The following is a 19,057-nucleotide window of genomic DNA, read 5'->3' on the forward strand; positions in this document are numbered from 1 at the left end:
GATCAAGATCCCGTTGCAATCCTAGATAACCTTCTCCACTGTCCACTATGCCACCAATCTTGGTGTCATCGGCAAACTTACTAACCAAGCCTACTAAATTCTCATCCAAATCATTAATATAAATAACAAATAACAGCAGACCCAGCACCGATCCTGAGGCACACCACTGGTTACAGGCCTCCAGTTTGAAAAACAACCCTCTACAACCAACCTCTGTCTTCTGTCATCAAGCCAATTTTGTATCCATTTGGCTACCACACCCTGGATCCCTTAATATTTAATCTATGCAACAACCTATCATGTGGTACCTTGTCAAAGGCCTTGCTAAAGTCATGTAGACAATGTCAACTGCACTGCTCTCATCTACCTTCTTGGTTACCCCTTCAAAAAACTCAATCAAATTTGTGAGACATGATTTTCCACTCAAAGCATGCTGACTGTTCCTAATCAGTCCTTGCGTCTCTAAATGCCTGTAGATCCTATCTCTCAAAATACCTTCTGACAACATACCCACTACAGATGTGAGGCTCATAGTTCCCAGGCTTTTCCCTGTAACCCTTTTTTAATGAAAGTACAACATTTACCATCCTCCAATCTTCAGGCTCCTCACCTGTGACTAATTGATGATTCAAATATCTCTGCAAGGGGATCCGCAGTTTCCTCCCTAGCCTCCCATGGTGTCCTGGGATGCACTTCATCAGGTCCTGAGGATTTACCTACCTTGAAGTGCTTTAAGGCTTCCAGCACCTCCTCCTTGGTTATATGTACACTCCTCAAGACATCAGTATTTATTTCCCAAGTTCCCTAGCATCCATGCTTTTCTCAACAGTGAATACTGATGAGAAATATTAATTTAGGATTGCACCCATTGCTTGTGGATCCGCACATAGATGACCTTGTTGATCCTTAGGAGGTACTACTCTCTCCTGAGTTGCTCTTTTGCTTTTTATGTATTTGTAGAAGCTCTTTGGATGTGCATCACTGTATCAAAGAATCAAAGGGTAATTGAGAGATAAAGTAATTTAAGAGACAGAATTGCATGGCATAGATTGAAAGTATGACTATTAACATCCGTTCATGCTTTCTGCAAGCAGAAACATCACTTTGTTTCCTTGAAAAGTGAATGAGAAACAGATTTCTCATTAATAATGAGTCTTTTTATAAATTTTCATTATTCTTGGCATATGAAGTTTACGTGCCATTAGACTTACTCTTGTCTGTGTTATTTCCAGGAGGCTTTGTACTGTAAGTGGTCAATCAAAATGACTTGGCATCCTATATGGGTAGCCAAGATGTGTGTGAAGAGGGCAATGAGCGTGTATATCCTCAACCAACCAATCTGAAGAATTCAGAACTCAAGAGCGCTGAGTCTGATCCAATAAATGCATGTTGGAACAATGAAATCAATGTCAGTCCAAATATTGAAAGAGAAAAAGACAAGGAAAGCAGAATTGGATGAAGAGAGAGAGAAAAAAGAGACTAGATTGCTGGAAATTTGGTATCCAGTATGTTGACAGGTTGAAAAATGTTGTGGTGTCATTGCCAACCTTTATTCACAGAAGTACGTAAAGCCCTGACCTACTTACATTTCAATGTCTTGGGCGGCATGGTAGCACAGTGGTTAGCACTGCTGCTTCACAGCTCCAGGGTCCTGGGTTCGATTCTCGGCTTGGGTCACTGTCTGTGTGGAGTTTGCACATTCTCCTCGTGTCTGCAGGTACTCCGGTTTCCTCCCACAGTCCAAAGATGTGCGGGTTAGATTGATTGGCCATGCTAAGAAATTGCCCCTTAGTGTCCAGGGTAGCGGAGGTTAGAGGGATTAGTGGGTATAATATGTAGGGATATGGGGGTAGGGCCTGGGTGGGATTGTGTTCAGTGCAGCCTCAATGGGTTGAAGGGCCTCTTTCTGCATTGTAGGGTTCTGTGATTCTATGATGATTCAATGGCTGATCAAAGAGTCGGGCCTAAAAAACCAGTGGGAATCCAAATAAACTGAGTTCCATTTGTATTCTCACCTTCCAACTTATTTTCACCCATTAATGGGGTACAGGAGGGAAAGTGAAGTTGAATGCCATTATGGTGCAGCCTCTGAAGCTTCTGAAGGCATCCTCATCATCAAAGGTGGGCTGTGACTGGTTCAGTGCCTGATCTATTTTGTGGCCCTCCTTTTCTGCTGGTACCTGAAAATAAAGATTAAGTAGATGCCTATGCTTCCTTATTAAAGCAATGTTGGTACAACTGACAACAGCAAACAATCGGGAACGGGCATTGTCCTACTCCTTCCTGGCTAGCTTGGCAGCTTTGTCAAAAAGGAATGGGGACCTGAATGTCTGGAATATCGCGTCCAGTCTTTTCCTGTTCCCTCCTGTTATGCAAGTTTTTGTAATGCAGACAAGAAAGAACAATTGATTGTCATCCCAACCGGTTTAGAGCATACGTCTGCCAGCTCCTGAAGCCTCACTAATAAGTGATTAACAAGCAGGATGCCCTGAAACTGACGTAACACAGAGCATGAAATGGCTGGCACACATTTAGTGCATGTGCCAGCTGCTGCTGAGTCCTCTAACCCAAACCCCGTCTGACATTGCACACTTATACTTCCTGATGCCCTCGGAAGTGTCACTGTGCAGTGAGTAGAGAGTGCCACTTACCATGGCAAAGCCCAGCAATTTATCCATCCTTTTCCTGCACTGCTGCACAGTTCTCCTGTGGGTCCCACAAGCATCACCCTCCACTGCAACCTCTACCCAGGCCATTGTAGGCAGTCTCCTGTTGCCATTAATCGGCAAACAGAACTTCCCGCCTATTCTGGACAACCTGGTGAAGACCGTGGGGAGGCATCGTTGAACTGTGAGACCAAACATTGTCTGCCCTGAAACATACTACCTGTGTCATGGAGATTCCAGAGCTCCTGGCCCACAGTGGGTGAATGGCTGTTCTGGTCTTTTCTTTTCCCTTTCAATGTGGCACCTGGACTTTGACCTCTCGAGGTAATGACAGAGACAGGAATTCCTGCTTGCCCTGCCATGTGGATCGGTGGATGAGCTCCTCATGAATGCATATTACATGAATTGAATAGTGCAAGATCGTGAATGGTCAGTCATCCCACATTAGTAAAAATAACATGTTGCATAATCTCTGGAATTCTTTGCCCGTTGAAGTGGTGGAGGCTGCCTCGCTAAATATTTTTAAGACGCAGATTGATGGGTTTTTGATAAGCGAGGGGATTAAGGGTTATGGGGAGAGGGCGAGAATGTGGAACTGAGCCACGACAGATCAGCCATGATCTTATTGAATGGCGGGGCAGGCTTGAAGGGCTAGATGGCCTACTCCTGCTCCTATTTCTTATGTTCTTATATTGTATTAATTTTCTTTAGGTTATTTTTAAGGAATGGTGAATTGGCTCTATAATTCTTTGCAATGAATAAAATCATGAAGGAAATTAAAAAATGGCAAAGTTTCTCTAAGGTCGGATAAACTGGCGATGAGAATTGAAATAATTTCTATCCTGAGCAGTTTACATTGGATTACAATGCTCTTTTTTGTTTTGCCTTTGTGAGACCCTGTTATTTCAGCATCTGGAGCAAAACTAGAAACTTAGCTATGTACTTTAAATCCAGTTAAATATTCAGTTAAATATTAATGACAATGCGAGGAAGGAAATTGAAAGGCTAGTTTTATGAGTTTCTAATTTCAACTGTCTGTTAGAGAGAGATACAGGTCACAAAATGTGCATAGATGGTATCATTTTTGGCATGTGGTGTTCTTCCGGTCCGAATTGACATCTGTGTGCCATGTGCACAGTTCTGGTGTGGGCTGTGGAGGATGCCATTTTGGTGAGGCTATTAATATGGGTGCTGAGATTGTGCAGAATAATATGCAGAATAGATAGATTGTGACATCATTGCAGGCAGAGCATCTCAAAATCTCAGGACTGAATCCATGCCAGATTTTGGATCATGCAGCTTTTAGCTGGGCTGTTTGGGCCATGCTGATGGGCATGTAGGTAGCTGAGGGTATGTTTTTCAAGCAAGAAACGTGAAGGGTAGTTTTGAAAGAAATAGAGATAATGATGCAAGATAAGCCAAAGAATTTAATTTTCAAATGATTCTCTTTTTGTTAGCCAGAGTCCTATCTTCAGGGGTCAACAATATTTCTTGATGGGAAACTCTAGTTTCCCCACTGGAGTATAATAATGTCTGGATCCAGTGAACTACAAGTTCACCACTTTGACAAGGACAAATGCTTGGTCATTCTCCCTGTCCAAACGTATGGGTTTGCTCAGCAATAACGTCCATCATTCTGAACTACATCAACTAATGGAATGACTCATTTCTGCATCTGGACAGAGGAGAACCATTCTCTTTAAAAGCATCAATGTATTATCATGCCCAAATTCAACGCAGGTGGTGCTTACATGTTCCTTGGTGCGATCTGGTTGTGCTGTTGATTGTAGGTGCAAATCCCAAAATAACTGCTAAATCCTGCGAGTGTACACGAAGGGGTCACATGTATGGTGCAGAACCCTAATGCCCATGAGGGAGAGGAATGGGGGAGGGGGGATTCGCTGATGTTGGCATTGTGGTGAGGGGACCTCAAATTTAACTTCAAGACTGGGGAGTCCTGCTCCCAGAATCCTAGCTCTGTTGGCATGTTTAGGCCCCACCCTTCTAGTTCGCTGAGTGATCCTCATTAGCACTCTGTGCAATTTCAGAGTGCTGGTAAATCAGGCAAGAAAAGACATCTGTGAAGCTGGCAAATTTCACACAGCTTTTCTCACCTAATCCACCAAACACCTTGACTCTTTTTATTGGCTTAGTCAAGAGTTTCTAAATAACTGTTCAGCTAAATCGACCCCGCATACTGTTGAGTTACTGCCACTATCTAGTATAGCACGACTGAATGAATCAGCAACCAAGATACTCATAGGCCTTCTCAAGTCTTCTGTCACTAATACAATACATTCTTGTTATTCATCCTTATCATGTTCACCACCAGAATCATCAGTTTCATAGGTTGCTTCAAAGACTTCCATAAATCTATTAAAAGTACAGCCCGCCTTAGGATGTCTTAGAGCAATTCCTTCTTTGTATAAGCCCCAGCAACTTGGCTCCTATCAATTTTGAGAATCAGTAATGGTCCAATGCTGCAGAATGTCCAACATTTCGTGCGAAGGTAATTGGAAATCGGTTCCCCCCAAAAGTTTTTCTTAGATCAACCAGTATCTGTTTAAAAAAGAGTCCTCACCACATAATTGAACATGTCAAAATCAAAAGTCTATGCATGTGTGAGATTTGTGCACAATCTAAAAATCTGAATGCAAGTACAGACTCCAGAATTTCTAGATCGAATTTCTATAGTCTTTTATATAACCTGTAAAAATCCATGACATATTCCTCAATGGATTAATCATCCATCTTCTCAAATATTGATCACACTTTGTAGGCTTCTAATAAGCCATCCTTTTTGCAAATTCGATTAATAAATTATTGTAGAATTGGCAATCCCTCTTTGATATCTAAGTCAATTATTTGCTGTGATGAAAACACTTTATTTCTAATGGTACTTCTTTCTGGTAAAGACAAGGCTAAAGCCATACCTTGCTTCCTCTTGGCTAAAGAAGAGACCAGAGTCCACATTTCTACCTCATTCATCCATTGTTTATATGTTTCCAAATCCGGAAAGACTGTTGAGTAATCATAGGATGGATGCTATATAGAGGTACGAGCACATGGCATTTCCTGCTGCAGAGACAAGTGGGGGGAGAAAAAAAGCACCAAATTTCTGGTCCTAAGCTCAGTAATTATACACACAGGTATTTTACAGCTTATTTAGCCTGTGGCAGGCCTAGACGGTGGATAGTCTGTCATTGTGTCCAGATTCCATATCGAAAAGGTATCCAACATCACTGATCCACTATTGAAGAAAGAAGATGGACCTCCTGAGCATTAAGATGGATCTCTAGAAATATTCTGAGGCTGGAAGATGGACCCCTTTAGGACACCTAATCTCGAAGCGCCAACTGCAGATGCATTCCCGACCCATTGCTGTCCAAGGTTGCTGTTGGCCTCCATCCTGAACTCTGGATGCAACCCCAGGCACTGTTCAGATGAGTCCCAAGACCTGCTCACCACGTTTTCCTGAATGTGCTTTCCCACCAGCATCACAGAGAATCTGGTGTGCATGATTCTATTAATGAGATGCAATTAAGGTTCATGCCAGCCTTTGATGGGTTTACTAACCCGCCATGGCAGGCATCAGCGAAAATCCTGCAATAAATTCATGTCGGTTTGAAACAGACTTCTGGGTCTCCCACCAGACCTACTTTTGAATACACTGGCTGGGGGCTTGGATGAATTCTACTCATAGTTTGCAATCCTGCAACATGACTCAGTCATTTCAGATGAAAAGCTGCCAGGAGCTCTATTTTTAATCAGACATAGGAGTTGCTTTCTGTTTTCTTTATCTTCCCATCTGAAAAGGTCAAGGTCAAACCTCCACTACCAAGTTTTGCAGGTGAAAATCTATTTACCAAATTAGGCAGCAGAAGACATTCTGCTGATTTACAACTGTTTCATTATGATACTGCAGTTCAATACGAACACTGGTTTCTACTCTTCCCAGCTCTTAAGTCCAAGTTTCAATGAGCATCACCTGCCCTCAATTCACTTCAAAGCAAGACCTGGTTTACTCCGAAAGGGGCCTGCATTTCTAACATTGTCGAAAACTGGCAAACACATTCAGAGGGTGAACAGATAGCTAGCTGTAAGCCAAGGTAACAGATACAATTTTTCTTTTAGAGAAGGACGTTTAAAAAAACAATCTTTCAAATAGAAATTTTGAAATGAGGTTAAAATCAAAGCATCATGATTTCTATTAAACTACACCTTCTTCAGGTAGAATGACCTAAGAGACCATTGGCGCCCATGGACTTCCATTGGATTGGGCCACGATTATCCTTGGCAAGGTACTGCAGTGGTTTGCTGTTGCCTTCTGCGGTATGACTAACCAGTAAACTCTTCCACTCTTACCACCTGCCACACTGGAAGGATTTTCAGGATGCTGGCCACCTTATGAATATACCTTCCATGGCCATCAAATCCTGGAGTGGGACTTGAACCCAAAGCTTCTGGCCCAGAGGTAGGGACAGAATCACTGCTCCACAAGACCGCTATTTCACTAAACTTGCAACTTAACAAAAGTAAATAACAATAAAAAGTTTTTTTTGGACAAAAGATTTAAAGTATAAGGTCCAAGCACTTGTTATGTGTTATTTGTTACTTCTAAATTGTTAGAAGCACAAGACCAACTAATCAGTTTTCACTGTTCAAATTGTGAAGCTCACTTGCCCTGAGAGATCATTCACTCTCTCTGTGATCAATAGTGATCTAAGACATAAAGAACTGGTCCAATAAAACTCAGAAATATCAGGGTATTTGCTCAAGGCACTGGTGTTAAAAAAATCCAACATGACCTATTCGAACGATAATTTTATCTAAGGTTGCACAGAGAGTAAGGGGTGTTTTGCATAGCAAGGCTCTATGCTGCAGCTTAATTTTGCCTGCTTGTAATTATAATGCTATCTGCAAATTATGGTTTATGGTGGAGAATTGAAAACATCTTTCTTTTAAATGTAAATTCTCCATATCTGGAATCTGCTTGTTTGTTCCCCATATAGTCTGCAGAGTGAAGCAAATTACATTTCTACTCAGTTTATACATGGTATTATTATGTTTTCAGCTCAAAAGAATGATAAAGAATACAATGTGACATGCACCATCTGAAATTTGAGCCAAGTATGAATTTATTAAGTATAATCCTGAAATGGACCTTTTCCTGTAAAACAAACTGGAGTTCAGAAGTCAGGTAACCTTTTCTTTCCTGCGAATTCACATGAAGCTGCAAAGAGATTGTGTTAACCTTGTCTGGATAAGTCTTGACAAAGTCACTAAAATGCAGACAGCCTTACTGGACATATGCATTGAAATCATGCTGCTGTTTACCCTGGCGGGATCATATAATCCCATCGACAATGCATCCCTGCTGCAGGATTCCTGGTGGCAAAGAATTCATTAGAAGGTCCCGCCTCCAGCGAGCAACACGTACGCTACCTCTCACTGCCACAAAATGTGTCATGGAGGAAAACCTTGCCAAACTTTGAGAAGTCATCAAAATGCAAAGGACTCTTCCTGTGATTAATGGCTGCACTTCTCTATCGAATTTAAAGAACAGACTTCATAATACTATTTGCAGACTATTTGATTTCAAAGCTGAAATCTCAAGAATGGGTTTGAATAGCATTACCTTATCAAGATGGTATGATGGTGAGTGATACTCGAACTCCATTGTCTGACAACAGCCCAACAATCAGAAACTATTCATGAGAAAAATGAAAAGAGAATCTCTGATCACATAACAAAGACTAGGTCTTTGGTAAGGAGATTTTATAAGGCATCTTGTTCTCAGACAGAGACAGAAGCATCTAGAGCAGTAAAAGAACAAGACCTTGTCCCAAGCAGAGACGTGGCTTGGTCTTGACCTCTCTCCCAGTGCTTTGCTAGTGGTCTTTGCCTTTGTGTCTCACAGCCCCTCACCTGAATTCCTGCTACTGCAATAAACAACACAAAGTCATTACCCAGGTGGGTAAATGACCCAAGTGGCCTTTTTGTCGCCCCCAAGTCTGTCAATAATTTTTACAGGGGGGTGGGCAAGGCCGAAGGCAGCCTGCCCATCCTCACCCCAATTGAGTTAATAAGTGTATTAGCCACTTAAAGGCTGCTTCAGTTTTGAGGCCGGCAGGAGATGTTCATAGTTAAGTGGAAAATCCAACAGGTCCTTCATGGGCCTTTTGGTCCACACATGGGCTGCCGGCTCTCCCGCATCCCAATATCTGTCCCATGCAGATGCTCTCTCTGCCCCCAGCCTCTCCAACAAGAATTCTACACCTTACCTCCCCTCTGAACCCTGACAGCCTCCTCATTTACCTATTCCTGGTCTCTGGGACTTAAAATCTTGGAACTGCTTGTGGTCCAGTCATTGCTGGCACGGTGCAGCAGCATCTCTGCCTGAGTGAAGGGCAAAGGCCCTGTCAACAACTAGTTAACATTCCTCAGACTGCCAAATGTCAAGGGGGTTCAGTGATTAGCAGGAATGCATTCTTGCTGACACTTTGGATGATGGATTTTGAAACCACCCCACCATCCAAAATGTCCCACCATTAATTCTGCTACTCTTTTCACAGATGCTGTTGTGTATGTGCAGCATTTTCTGGTTGTATTTTAAAAAATACTGATTCACTTGCTTCCATTAGGGAATGAAACCTGCTTTCCTGGACTGGCCTCTATGTAACTCTAGATCCTGCTCTCTGAAATGGCCTAGCAAGCAACTCTGTTAATGACAATTAAGAATGGGCAATCCATTGCATGAATGAAATAAATTCTAATGGGCACCCATTCAATCTATCATCTTTTATTCGATAACCATTTGTTCCAGTATTGTTCAAATTCCCAGAATACTCAAATTTTATACAGAATTCCCATAAATAGATTTTGCCTGTGTCACTGGAGTAGAGTTCATCTATTGAACAGCTTGCTAATGGGCTTTGGGTTCCAAACAAGGATCTCAATATAGTTCTGGGCCAGTATCATAAGATTGGGCATTGCAGTTACCCAGTGGGAAGCCTGGGAAATACGACAAAGGAACAGAGCAGCGAATTGTTATTGTCTGCCAGGCAAAAACAATTACAACCTAACCCACTGTAGGTAGACAGACTTTCCTTCCATTCATTTCAAGCACCACTCAAATGTGACATTGAAAATAAGCACCTCTCAATAGGATTAGGGTTTTGTTTCATATTCATGCATTGTAAGGAAAAGGCAAGGAGGTATTTGATTGAAAATGCTCTCATTAGAATAGGAATCTCGAATATGTTCATGATTTTGCTACCATAATAACGTCTAAATATCTCATTACCTCTCAGATGATTCCATCTGAAGTAGAATGTAAATATTTAATTTATAATTGGAACAGACAAGTTGGAGGCATCATTGGCAGTTCAGGTGGATGCTGTACGATTACTTTGTTTCCATGAATGGACAGCTACTGCCTTATTTAAATTTACTCTAACAGAACAAAACAATAATAAAATTATCTGTTCCTGTTGTTTGGATGGCTTCCTACCTGCTGTGCAATTAACATATTTTCAGTTTTAGAATGGTCAGAACTTTTCAGATGTCGGAGTCTCACTTCCTGCCATCCATAAAGTGGCAGGGAAAACATTCCTGCTGACTCTGAGTGACCCACAGTAATTTCACGTTCAAACGAGCGTTAATTGTCCACAGGTGGAAGTTCCGCCACTCAGAAGGAATTCTTACTTCAGAGAGGCACTGGCCAATCTGATTGCCAGGGACTCCAGTTCAAGTCCAGTCCAAGTGGCAACAATGTTGCACTGGACAGAAGTAAAAGTTCAGGAGGATGTTGGACCCTTCCGAGCACCTGAGACCGAGTTAAGTTCAAGGGGTCCCAGGGAGGGAAGGAAAGGGTAGGGATAGCCTGGAGGAAGGCATGATCAGCGTTTCAAGGTAGAGGGAATAGGCCAATGGTCATTGTGGAGGAGGGGGAGGGAGGTCCAGAAGCCACTACACCTTAAGTGGGGGTGTCCCTAACTTTAGAAAGGGGCTTGTTTTTTGACAATAAATTCTGAACACTGAGATTCCCAAGACTTCTCAGCTAAGGGATGGCTTTATTTTACTCCTGGAACAACAACTGCTGGTTCCTCATTGGCAACCTTACATGCCTTTTGCTCATATTTGGCTTCACCATTCTCATCTGCTCTCAATGACTAAATGGTCCCTCTCAAGTCAATGTCTCTGAGCTGATATTTACAAATGAGAAAGTAATAACAGAATGGGTGAAATATGACTCAAATGGGAGTTCAGCTGGGGGCCCAGGTTTCTGCAGCTGCTTCTTCTCACAAGTTCGCAAGGAAGGAATTAAAGGATAATTGGTTGAATGGCTAGCTGAGCTACAGAATGGTTAATGAACATTCAGAACAAATTGAGGCTGGACAGGACTGGCCCTTAAGTGAACAATAATTGAAAGGTAACCTTATTGAAATATACAAGAGCCTGAGAGAATTTGACAAAGTTACATTTTCATAGAATCCCTACAGTGCAGAAGGAGGCCATTTGGTCTATCGAATCTGCACCAACCACAATGCCATCCAGCCCCTATCCCCATAACCCCATGTATTAACCCTGCTAGTCCCCCGACACTAAGTGGCAATTTAGCATGGCCAATCAACCTAACCTGCACATCTTTGTACTTTGGGAGAAAACCCCACGCAGACATGAGGAGAATGTGCAAACTCCACAAAGACAGTGACCCAAACCGGGAATTGAAGCTAGGTCCCTGGCGCTGTGAGGCAGCAGTGTTCACCACTGTGCCACCCCTTTTGAAAGGCATATTAAAATATTTTGAATTCAAATGCTGGAATTGTTGAAACGTGATGCATTAACTTTGCAAATCACCCTGCATCTACTATGCACCTCACCTTCTCCATTGCTTCCATGTGCTTCAGCTTCCGCTTCAGAAGATGAAGGGCAAATGGTCAAGGGAAGATCTAAATCATATTTCCTTTGCTGGGCATTGTCTGCAATCTTCCCTCCAAATATTGGGAGGGGCGGGGGGTGGTGGGCAGTTAGAGGGCAAAAGCTTATCAGAAGAATGAGAGTGAGGAACCCTTACTTTTACATGAGACTGCAACAATTAGTTCTCATGTGTATTCCACATGCTGGACTCTGAGTGGAGTTCTGTGCTTCCTTGAGACATTTCAAGAAAGCTGGGCATCACGAGAAACATGAGAAAGGAAAGATGGATGATATTGGTCAGCATACTTTAAGATATGCTTCAGGGAAAGCTGTCTGTAACTCCACTTTCCTTGGTTGAGTTGTTTGGGGGTTCAAAAGGTTGAACTGTGCAATGGCAATTTCTTCACATATGTCTGGATTATGCTTTTCATTTTCCTCTTCTGTTTATACTGTAGAAATGATTTCTTACCTTAGCTCCATTCGGGAGACTCTTTCTTGCAAGTACATGGCCAGAGCTACTGGTGATCCCAAACGCCAAGGGGGTCACAGAGCCTGATATAGAGGCAGGTACAATCTTTTGCTGAGGCCAAGCAGGGAGGCATTGGTGATGTGTTAGGTAGAAGGCCTGCTTTTATTTAGTGGAACAAGAAGTATTTATGTTTAGCCCTTCCCCCACCCATCCAACTTATTAGGTTCCCCATGCCCCATCTTAGAGCTCAGTTAAGCATTCATAATGAGGCCATCTGGCAAATGTATCAACAGAAGCAGTTTAAACAGATAACCTCAGCTGGGCTGAGCTCCAAGAATGCCTAATAGATTGAACCCAATAGGCAATGCTTACATAGCAGCAGAAGAGTGCCAGCTTTGTTTGACTGACATCTGTATTCAGTTGTAATAACCTGATCCTTTAAAGGTTGTTTGATGCCTGGCTGCTGATTTACATGAGATGAAGAACTATGGAGTGAATTCATTTTTGGTTTTAAATTGATACTATGAATGATTGTGTTTGATTGACAACTTTATGAGAAGGTATGAGGGGCTTTGAAATACCCACTCTCAGCATTGGAGCAGACAAGGGTGGGTGTGGGCTGACTAACAGCACCCTTATACCACACCAGCAAAAAATGCTGGAAATAGGAAAGAGGATGGGAATCCCTGAATTGGATACCAGTTTAACCTAATTCCACAAACAACCAGGCCATTGTGTTCGCTCCTAACATTTTCCATTTTGCTGTTTAGTGCTGCATAATCCTTCTTCATTGAGACCTACTAGGTGAATATGTTCAGGCAAATTTATTACAATAGTCAAAATGTCTCAGTGAACCATCTGCCTTGCTGATATTTGCACTTCTTGTAGAAGCAGACGTCTTATTGTATTGTAACAGACAAAATAACTGCTAACGATTATGTTCATTGGACCCTGGGGATGATTTTTGTTCAGTTACGGTTTGTGTGTAGTGACCACAGCATTCTCTGCAACTTTCACCATGGAATACTGCCATGAATAATTGAATTACTGTTATGGTTACATGTGCCAAAATTGTTTTCTCTGATTAATTAAAATGTTTATAGTTGAGCTGAAATTAGAGACACTAGCATCAATTTTCACTGCCTTTGTCTGGTCTTAATGGAACAATATCAGCTTCAAAATGTGACTAATAGTCTTTACCACCCTATTAACACTGTAAATGCAGCTAGCTCCATTTTAAAAGGTATCAAGCGTCTAAAGTGCCTGTTTTTAAAAGGAAATTTGGCATCTTCTGATGCAAACTGGACCCCAACTACCATCTGAGGTAGGAACAGGTCAGAGCAGTTCAATAAGAGTGGTGGATAAGGTGAGGCTTCTATGGGTAAGTCTTGCAACTATTTTCCTAGGCTCTGGAGAAGCATTGGTATAACTTCCACAAAGATAATTTGGGTTACTGCTGCCCAGACCGTCTGCAACCATGATATCCCCCACACTCCTCCCAAGCCTCACAACTTACCTTGTTGGAGATAGCTTTGAGTCAATTTTCAGATTTCAATCTGGTAAACTATGTCAGGACACTCATTTCAAACCCTGCACTTGCCAATTGAGGCCAAAACCTCAAAATCACATTCAGTCATTTCGCTGCTAATACTGGATTGTTTTTGATTGGTTGCCCAAAAATCAAAATCTATTCCATTGCTAAAATTTTACTCCCAACTTTTTCTTTATTTCTTATCTTTCCTAAAGTCAAGGCTCATGAGAGGCAAACAGGATTTTTCCTCTCAGTTGGTTCTCTCATCGCCTGCTGCAGACCCAGTCTGGCTGCAACGTCCTTCAGGACTTGGCTATCTTGGTCAACAGTGATGCTACCACGCCACTCTTGGTGATGGACATTCAGGTCCTCCACCCAGAGTACATTCTGTGCCCTTGCCACCCTCAGTGCTTCTTCGAAGTGGAACGTAACATGGATGAGTAGTGATTCATCAGCTGAGCAGGAGGCAGTAGTTTGTAATCAGTAGGAGGTTTCCTTATCCATGTTTGACCTGATGCCGTGGTACTTCATGGGTTCCAGCACCAGTGTTGAAGTCACGCACGACAACTTCCTCCCATCTGTAAAACACTGTGCCACCATCTCTGGTGGGTCTGTACTGTCAATAGGACAGTGATGGCTGTGTTTGGGACATTGGTTGTAAGATATACTTCTGTAAATTTGATACTTTTTGCCGAAGTCCCCAGTGTATTAGCAAGGAGGTCTCTTCTGGATTGAGAAGGCAGGATATGGCATTGTGGTTTCTGATGCCTAAGTTGAGGCCAGGTGGATTTTCTGTAATAGTTTTGTACAACATAATAGCTTGCTAAGAATCAGCCACATATCTCTGTCACATGTGAATTAGATCAGGTAAGCACAGAAGATTTCCTTTTCTAAATGGACATTAATGACCGAGATGAGATTTTGCAATAATTGATGATTGTTCAGGGCACCATTGAAAGGAATCAATCTATCAGTGTAACTACCCTGAAATATCACATGAAGTGTCCTTGCACTTAAATTCCACTTATCTGTTATCCAGCACTTTCAGAAAACAATTAGGAACTCCCATCGACCACTTGCACATTACCATTTAAATATCCACAATAACTGAGAATACTTGGCAACAAAAAGCCTAGAAAATGGCAGAATTCCTAACCAAACAACTAACATCTTCAGTGAAATACAGCAACACTGAATAGTAAATGCAAGCAAAAACCTTTCTAATATCACAACCTTCAAGAGACCTTTTTTTATGAGGCCTAAGCTCCGGGATACTTGATGCATGATTCTAAAATGGGTTAGCAGTATGCCATGAGCAGTCCCCTATGCACAATCAGAAATTCAAGTGAATAACTCAATTTTTCACAATACCCAATGCCATGCAAAGGGGACAACCTCTCACATCTGGAGGCTGCACTAAAACAGTGTGTGTGTGTGCACGTCATTATATCTCACAAATCAACGTAAAGCAATATAAATAGATTCCACAATGTATTCCTTGTGTTTCATTACGTGTCAATTCTTTGTTCACTGCTCACCCATTTAAAATGTGACCTGCTTCCATGATGTTCACTACAAAACATTCATTCTTAAAGCTGGCATTGACTGTGTTTTGGTAAGTTGGTTGTTTTACTGTTTTTTTGACTTGCCAAACTGTAGTTTCTATCTACTGCTTCTGCCATCAATTTGTTTCTGCTGTTTGCTGTGGACAATTAGAAGTAGAGGATTCCTTTTGCACAAGCATCCAATATTACTGCTGTCACCATTTCCAATGGGCTTTTCAATTAAACAAAATACATATCACAAAGTATACTAGAAGACCAGCTTTATATTGGATGGCTGAAGAAACAAAAAACTCACTGAACAATCTGCCTTATCCACAGATAGAAACTGCAAGAAAAGAAAAAAAAACTCACTGTAACTGAAAATCCTCAATTTGCATTGTGGTGTTGAAAATCAGTCAGGCTGAAACTGCAAAAGATGGTGAGATTGGAGCCAAATTTCTGTGCTATGAAAGTTTCTGAAAGTCATTTATCTGACTCTTGGGTGTGGAGGGGGGGGAGAATTTTCCCATCCCACCCACCATGGGAACTGTAGTGGGCAGAGAGCAGACCACACAAAGGTCTGTTAGCCTTGGACGGGATTTTCCAGTTTCAGGCCAAGCATAGCCGAAAATCCTGCCCTAAGAATTGTAGTTCTAAAAATCGGACTGCATATGAATCAGTATACAATCCAGTTGTAATGAACGATGAGCCCAATGACCAGGACTACGCCAAATAGGTCTACCAACTTGATTCGGATAATAGTATTTGATTACGAGGGAGGCAATATCAGGAAAGGGTATGAATTGAACAGCTTTCCTAAATAGAATATCAGTGATCTTTTTTACACGGAGGTGAGCTCCTGCCTAACATGTGACACAGGTCATTAGATAGAACATAGAACACTACAGCATAAACAGGCCCTTCAAGTTGCGCCGATCATATCCATACCTACCAGGCCATAGAACTATCTATAATTCCCAATCCCATTAATCCCATGTACTCATCCAGAAGTCTTTTAAAAGACCCCAGCGAGTTTGCCTCTACCACTACCAACGGCAGCCGATTCCACTCACTCACCACCCTGAGTGAAAAACTTACCCCTAACTTCTCCTCTGTACTTGCTTCCCAGCACCTTAAACCTATGTCCTCTCGTAGCGATCATTTCAGCCCTGGGAAATAGCCTCCGAGAATCCACCCTATCTATTCTTCTCAACATTTTATAAACTTCTATCAGGTTGCCTCTCAACCTTCATTCTCAAGGGAGAAGAGACCTAGCTCCCACAATCTACCTTCATAAGGCATGCCTCCCAATCCAGGCAACATCCTTGTAAATCTCCTCTGCACCCTCTCAACAGCTTCCACATCCTTCCTAGAGTGAGGCGACCAGATCTGCACACAGTACTCCAAGTGGGGTCTGACAAGGGTCTTATAAAGTTGCAGCATTACCTCCCAACTCCTAAATTCAATCCCTCGATTAATGAAGGCCAGTACACCATATGCCTTCTTGACCACATCCTCCACCTGTGAGGCCGATTTAAGAGTCCTATGGACCCGGACCCCACGATCCTTCTGCTCCTCAACACTGCTAAGACTCCTACCCTTGATATTGTACTCCTTCATCCCACTGGTCCTGCCAAAATGGACCACTACACATTTATCCGCGTTGAAGTCCATCTGCCACTTCTCTGCCCAGTCTTGCATCCTATCTATGTCACACTGCAACTTCTGACATCCCTCCAGACTATCCACAACACCACCAATCTTCGTATCATCGGCGAACTTACTAACCCATCCCTCCACTTCCTCATCCAGATCATTTACGAAAATGACAAACAGCAAGGGTCCTACAACAGATCCCTGGGGCACTCCACTGGTGACCGACCTCCATGCAGAAAAAGACCCATTCACAACCACACTCTGCCTAATGCAGGCAAGCCAGTTCTGGATCCACAAGGCCAAAGCCCCTTGGATCCCATGCCCTCTCACCTTCTCAAAAAGTCTTGCATGGGGGACCTTATCAAATGCCTTGCTGAAGTCCATGTAAACCACGTCCACCGCTCTGCCTTCGTCAATGTGTTCAGTCACATTTTCAAAGAACTCAACTAGGCTCCTAAGGCAGGACCTGCCCTTGACAAAGCCGTGCTGACTATTTCTGATCATACTAAACTTCTCTAAATGCTCATAAATCCTGTCCCTCAGAATTCTTTCCATCAACTTACCAACCACTGAGGTCAAACTCACTGGTCGGTAATTTCCCAGGCTATCCCTGTTCCCTTTCTTGAAAATAGGAACCACATCCGCAATCCTCCAATCCTCCGGAACCTCTCCCGTCTCCATCAACGATGCAAAGATCATCGCCAGGGGCTCTGCAATCTCCTCCCTCACCTCCCACAGTAACCTGGGGTACATCCCATCCGGTCCCGGCGACTTATCTATCTTGATAGAATTTAAAAGTTCCAACACATTCCCTTTCTTAACGTCCACATACTCAATCTTTTCAGTCCTCCGCAAACCTGTAGCACAACCTCCCAGATCACGTTCCACCGTGAATACCGAGGCAAAGTACTCATTAAGCACCTCTGCCATTTCTTCCGGTTCCACACAGACTTTTCCTCCTTCACCTTTTATAGGTCCTATCCCTTCACTTCTCATCCTTTTACTCTTCACATATTTGTAGAACGCCTAGGGATTCTCCTTAATCTTACCTGCCAAGGCCTTCTCATGACCCCTTCTGGCTCTCCTAATTTCCTTTTTAAGTTCTTTTCTACAAGCCTTATACTCCTCTAGATCCTTAACTTCTCCTAGCTCTCTGAACCTTTTGTAGCCTTTCCTTTCTTCCTGACTAGGTTCATCACAACCTTCGTGCACCACGGTTCCCACGACCTACCAAATCCTCCTTGTCTCATCGGAACGTTGTCATGCAGAGCTCCAGACGTACATTTCTTGAAAATCCGCCACCTTCCTTCAGTACTTTTCCCCAAGAACATCTCCTTCCAGTTTACTCGATGTTGCTTGGAAGACTGAAATTAGTTCAAAGGCATATTAATAGATTAATAACACCTTTTGACTAACTCAAGAAGACAATAGGAGTAGGAATGAGCCATAGGATTACTAGGAAGAAGGCTGAACTTCTAAATTAACTTCACTTTCTCACCCTTGGTTCACTTAATTGTTTACAAATCATTTGCTCACTGTTTTGGAATGGACTCAACAACTGAGCATCCAAACCTTTTGGGTAGAGAATTCCAAAGATTCACAATGCACTGATAGAAGAAATCTTTACTCATTTCAGTATAAATGGTCACCCCTCAACCTGAGACTATGATCTTTAATTCTAGAATCTCCAGCCATTATTAAAGAGTTGTTCATCTCCTCATCATCAAGCCTTCTAAGAATTTTCGACGTTTGGAATTTAATGCCTTCTCTGAAGCAAGTTTGGTGGTGAAGATTGAGAACCAGTTAAATGGGTGGGAGGATAGGATTTGGCAATTAATGCTGACTCATCCTGCCACCACAGATGTTCACCCAGCAGTGGGCAGGGGACTTGCAATGAGGGAAGGCTGAATCGGCTTTCCAGGTTGACCCTCGTTGTCAGGTATTCAGCGCCTGATAGAGGGACCTAGTATTGGGAAAGGGAAGGGGTGGCTGAGAGTATCCCCTGCCTTGTTGTCAACATCCGTCCCCTGTGACCCCCTCTCTTAAAAATCCTCTTGGCTCCTTTGGCAAGGAAAATATTAATTTTAAATTTTAAAAACCATCTGTATCAATTTACTACCTGCAGGAATGAGGTTCCATTGTTATAATTGTTCCAATTTAGAACTGTCAAGATTGAATTCCATGTCAGGACTACAGGTTAAGTAGACAACTCATTGGATCTGATTTTCAGGAGGCCACAGATGCCTCAGATTTTGCCACATCATTATCA

General features: G+C 42.5%; 2 protein-coding genes across 2 annotated transcripts in view; both read right to left on the bottom strand.

The window, feature by feature from the left end:
- Positions 1–19,057, bottom strand: part of LOC145347785 (3',5'-cyclic-AMP phosphodiesterase 4B-like) — a 308,064-nt gene that overhangs the window by 275,514 nt on the left and 13,493 nt on the right. The gene's annotated exons all lie outside the window — the stretch shown is intronic.
- Positions 18,079–19,057, bottom strand: part of LOC145347787 (3',5'-cyclic-AMP phosphodiesterase 4B-like) — a 203,356-nt gene continuing 202,377 nt past the window's right edge. Inside the window, exon 3 of the mRNA XM_080195605.1 lies at positions 18,079–18,152. Within this exon, the coding sequence (XP_080051731.1) occupies positions 18,131–18,152 (22 nt within the window). The 3' untranslated portion in view covers positions 18,079–18,130. The remainder of the gene's footprint in view (positions 18,153–19,057) is intronic.

The sequence above is a fragment of the Carcharhinus amblyrhynchos genome, chromosome 9 (genome assembly GCF_965287045.1).
Source record: "Carcharhinus amblyrhynchos chromosome 9, sCarAmb.v2.hapA, whole genome shotgun sequence".
In the NCBI taxonomy this organism is placed as follows: domain Eukaryota; kingdom Metazoa; phylum Chordata; class Chondrichthyes; order Carcharhiniformes; family Carcharhinidae; genus Carcharhinus; species Carcharhinus amblyrhynchos.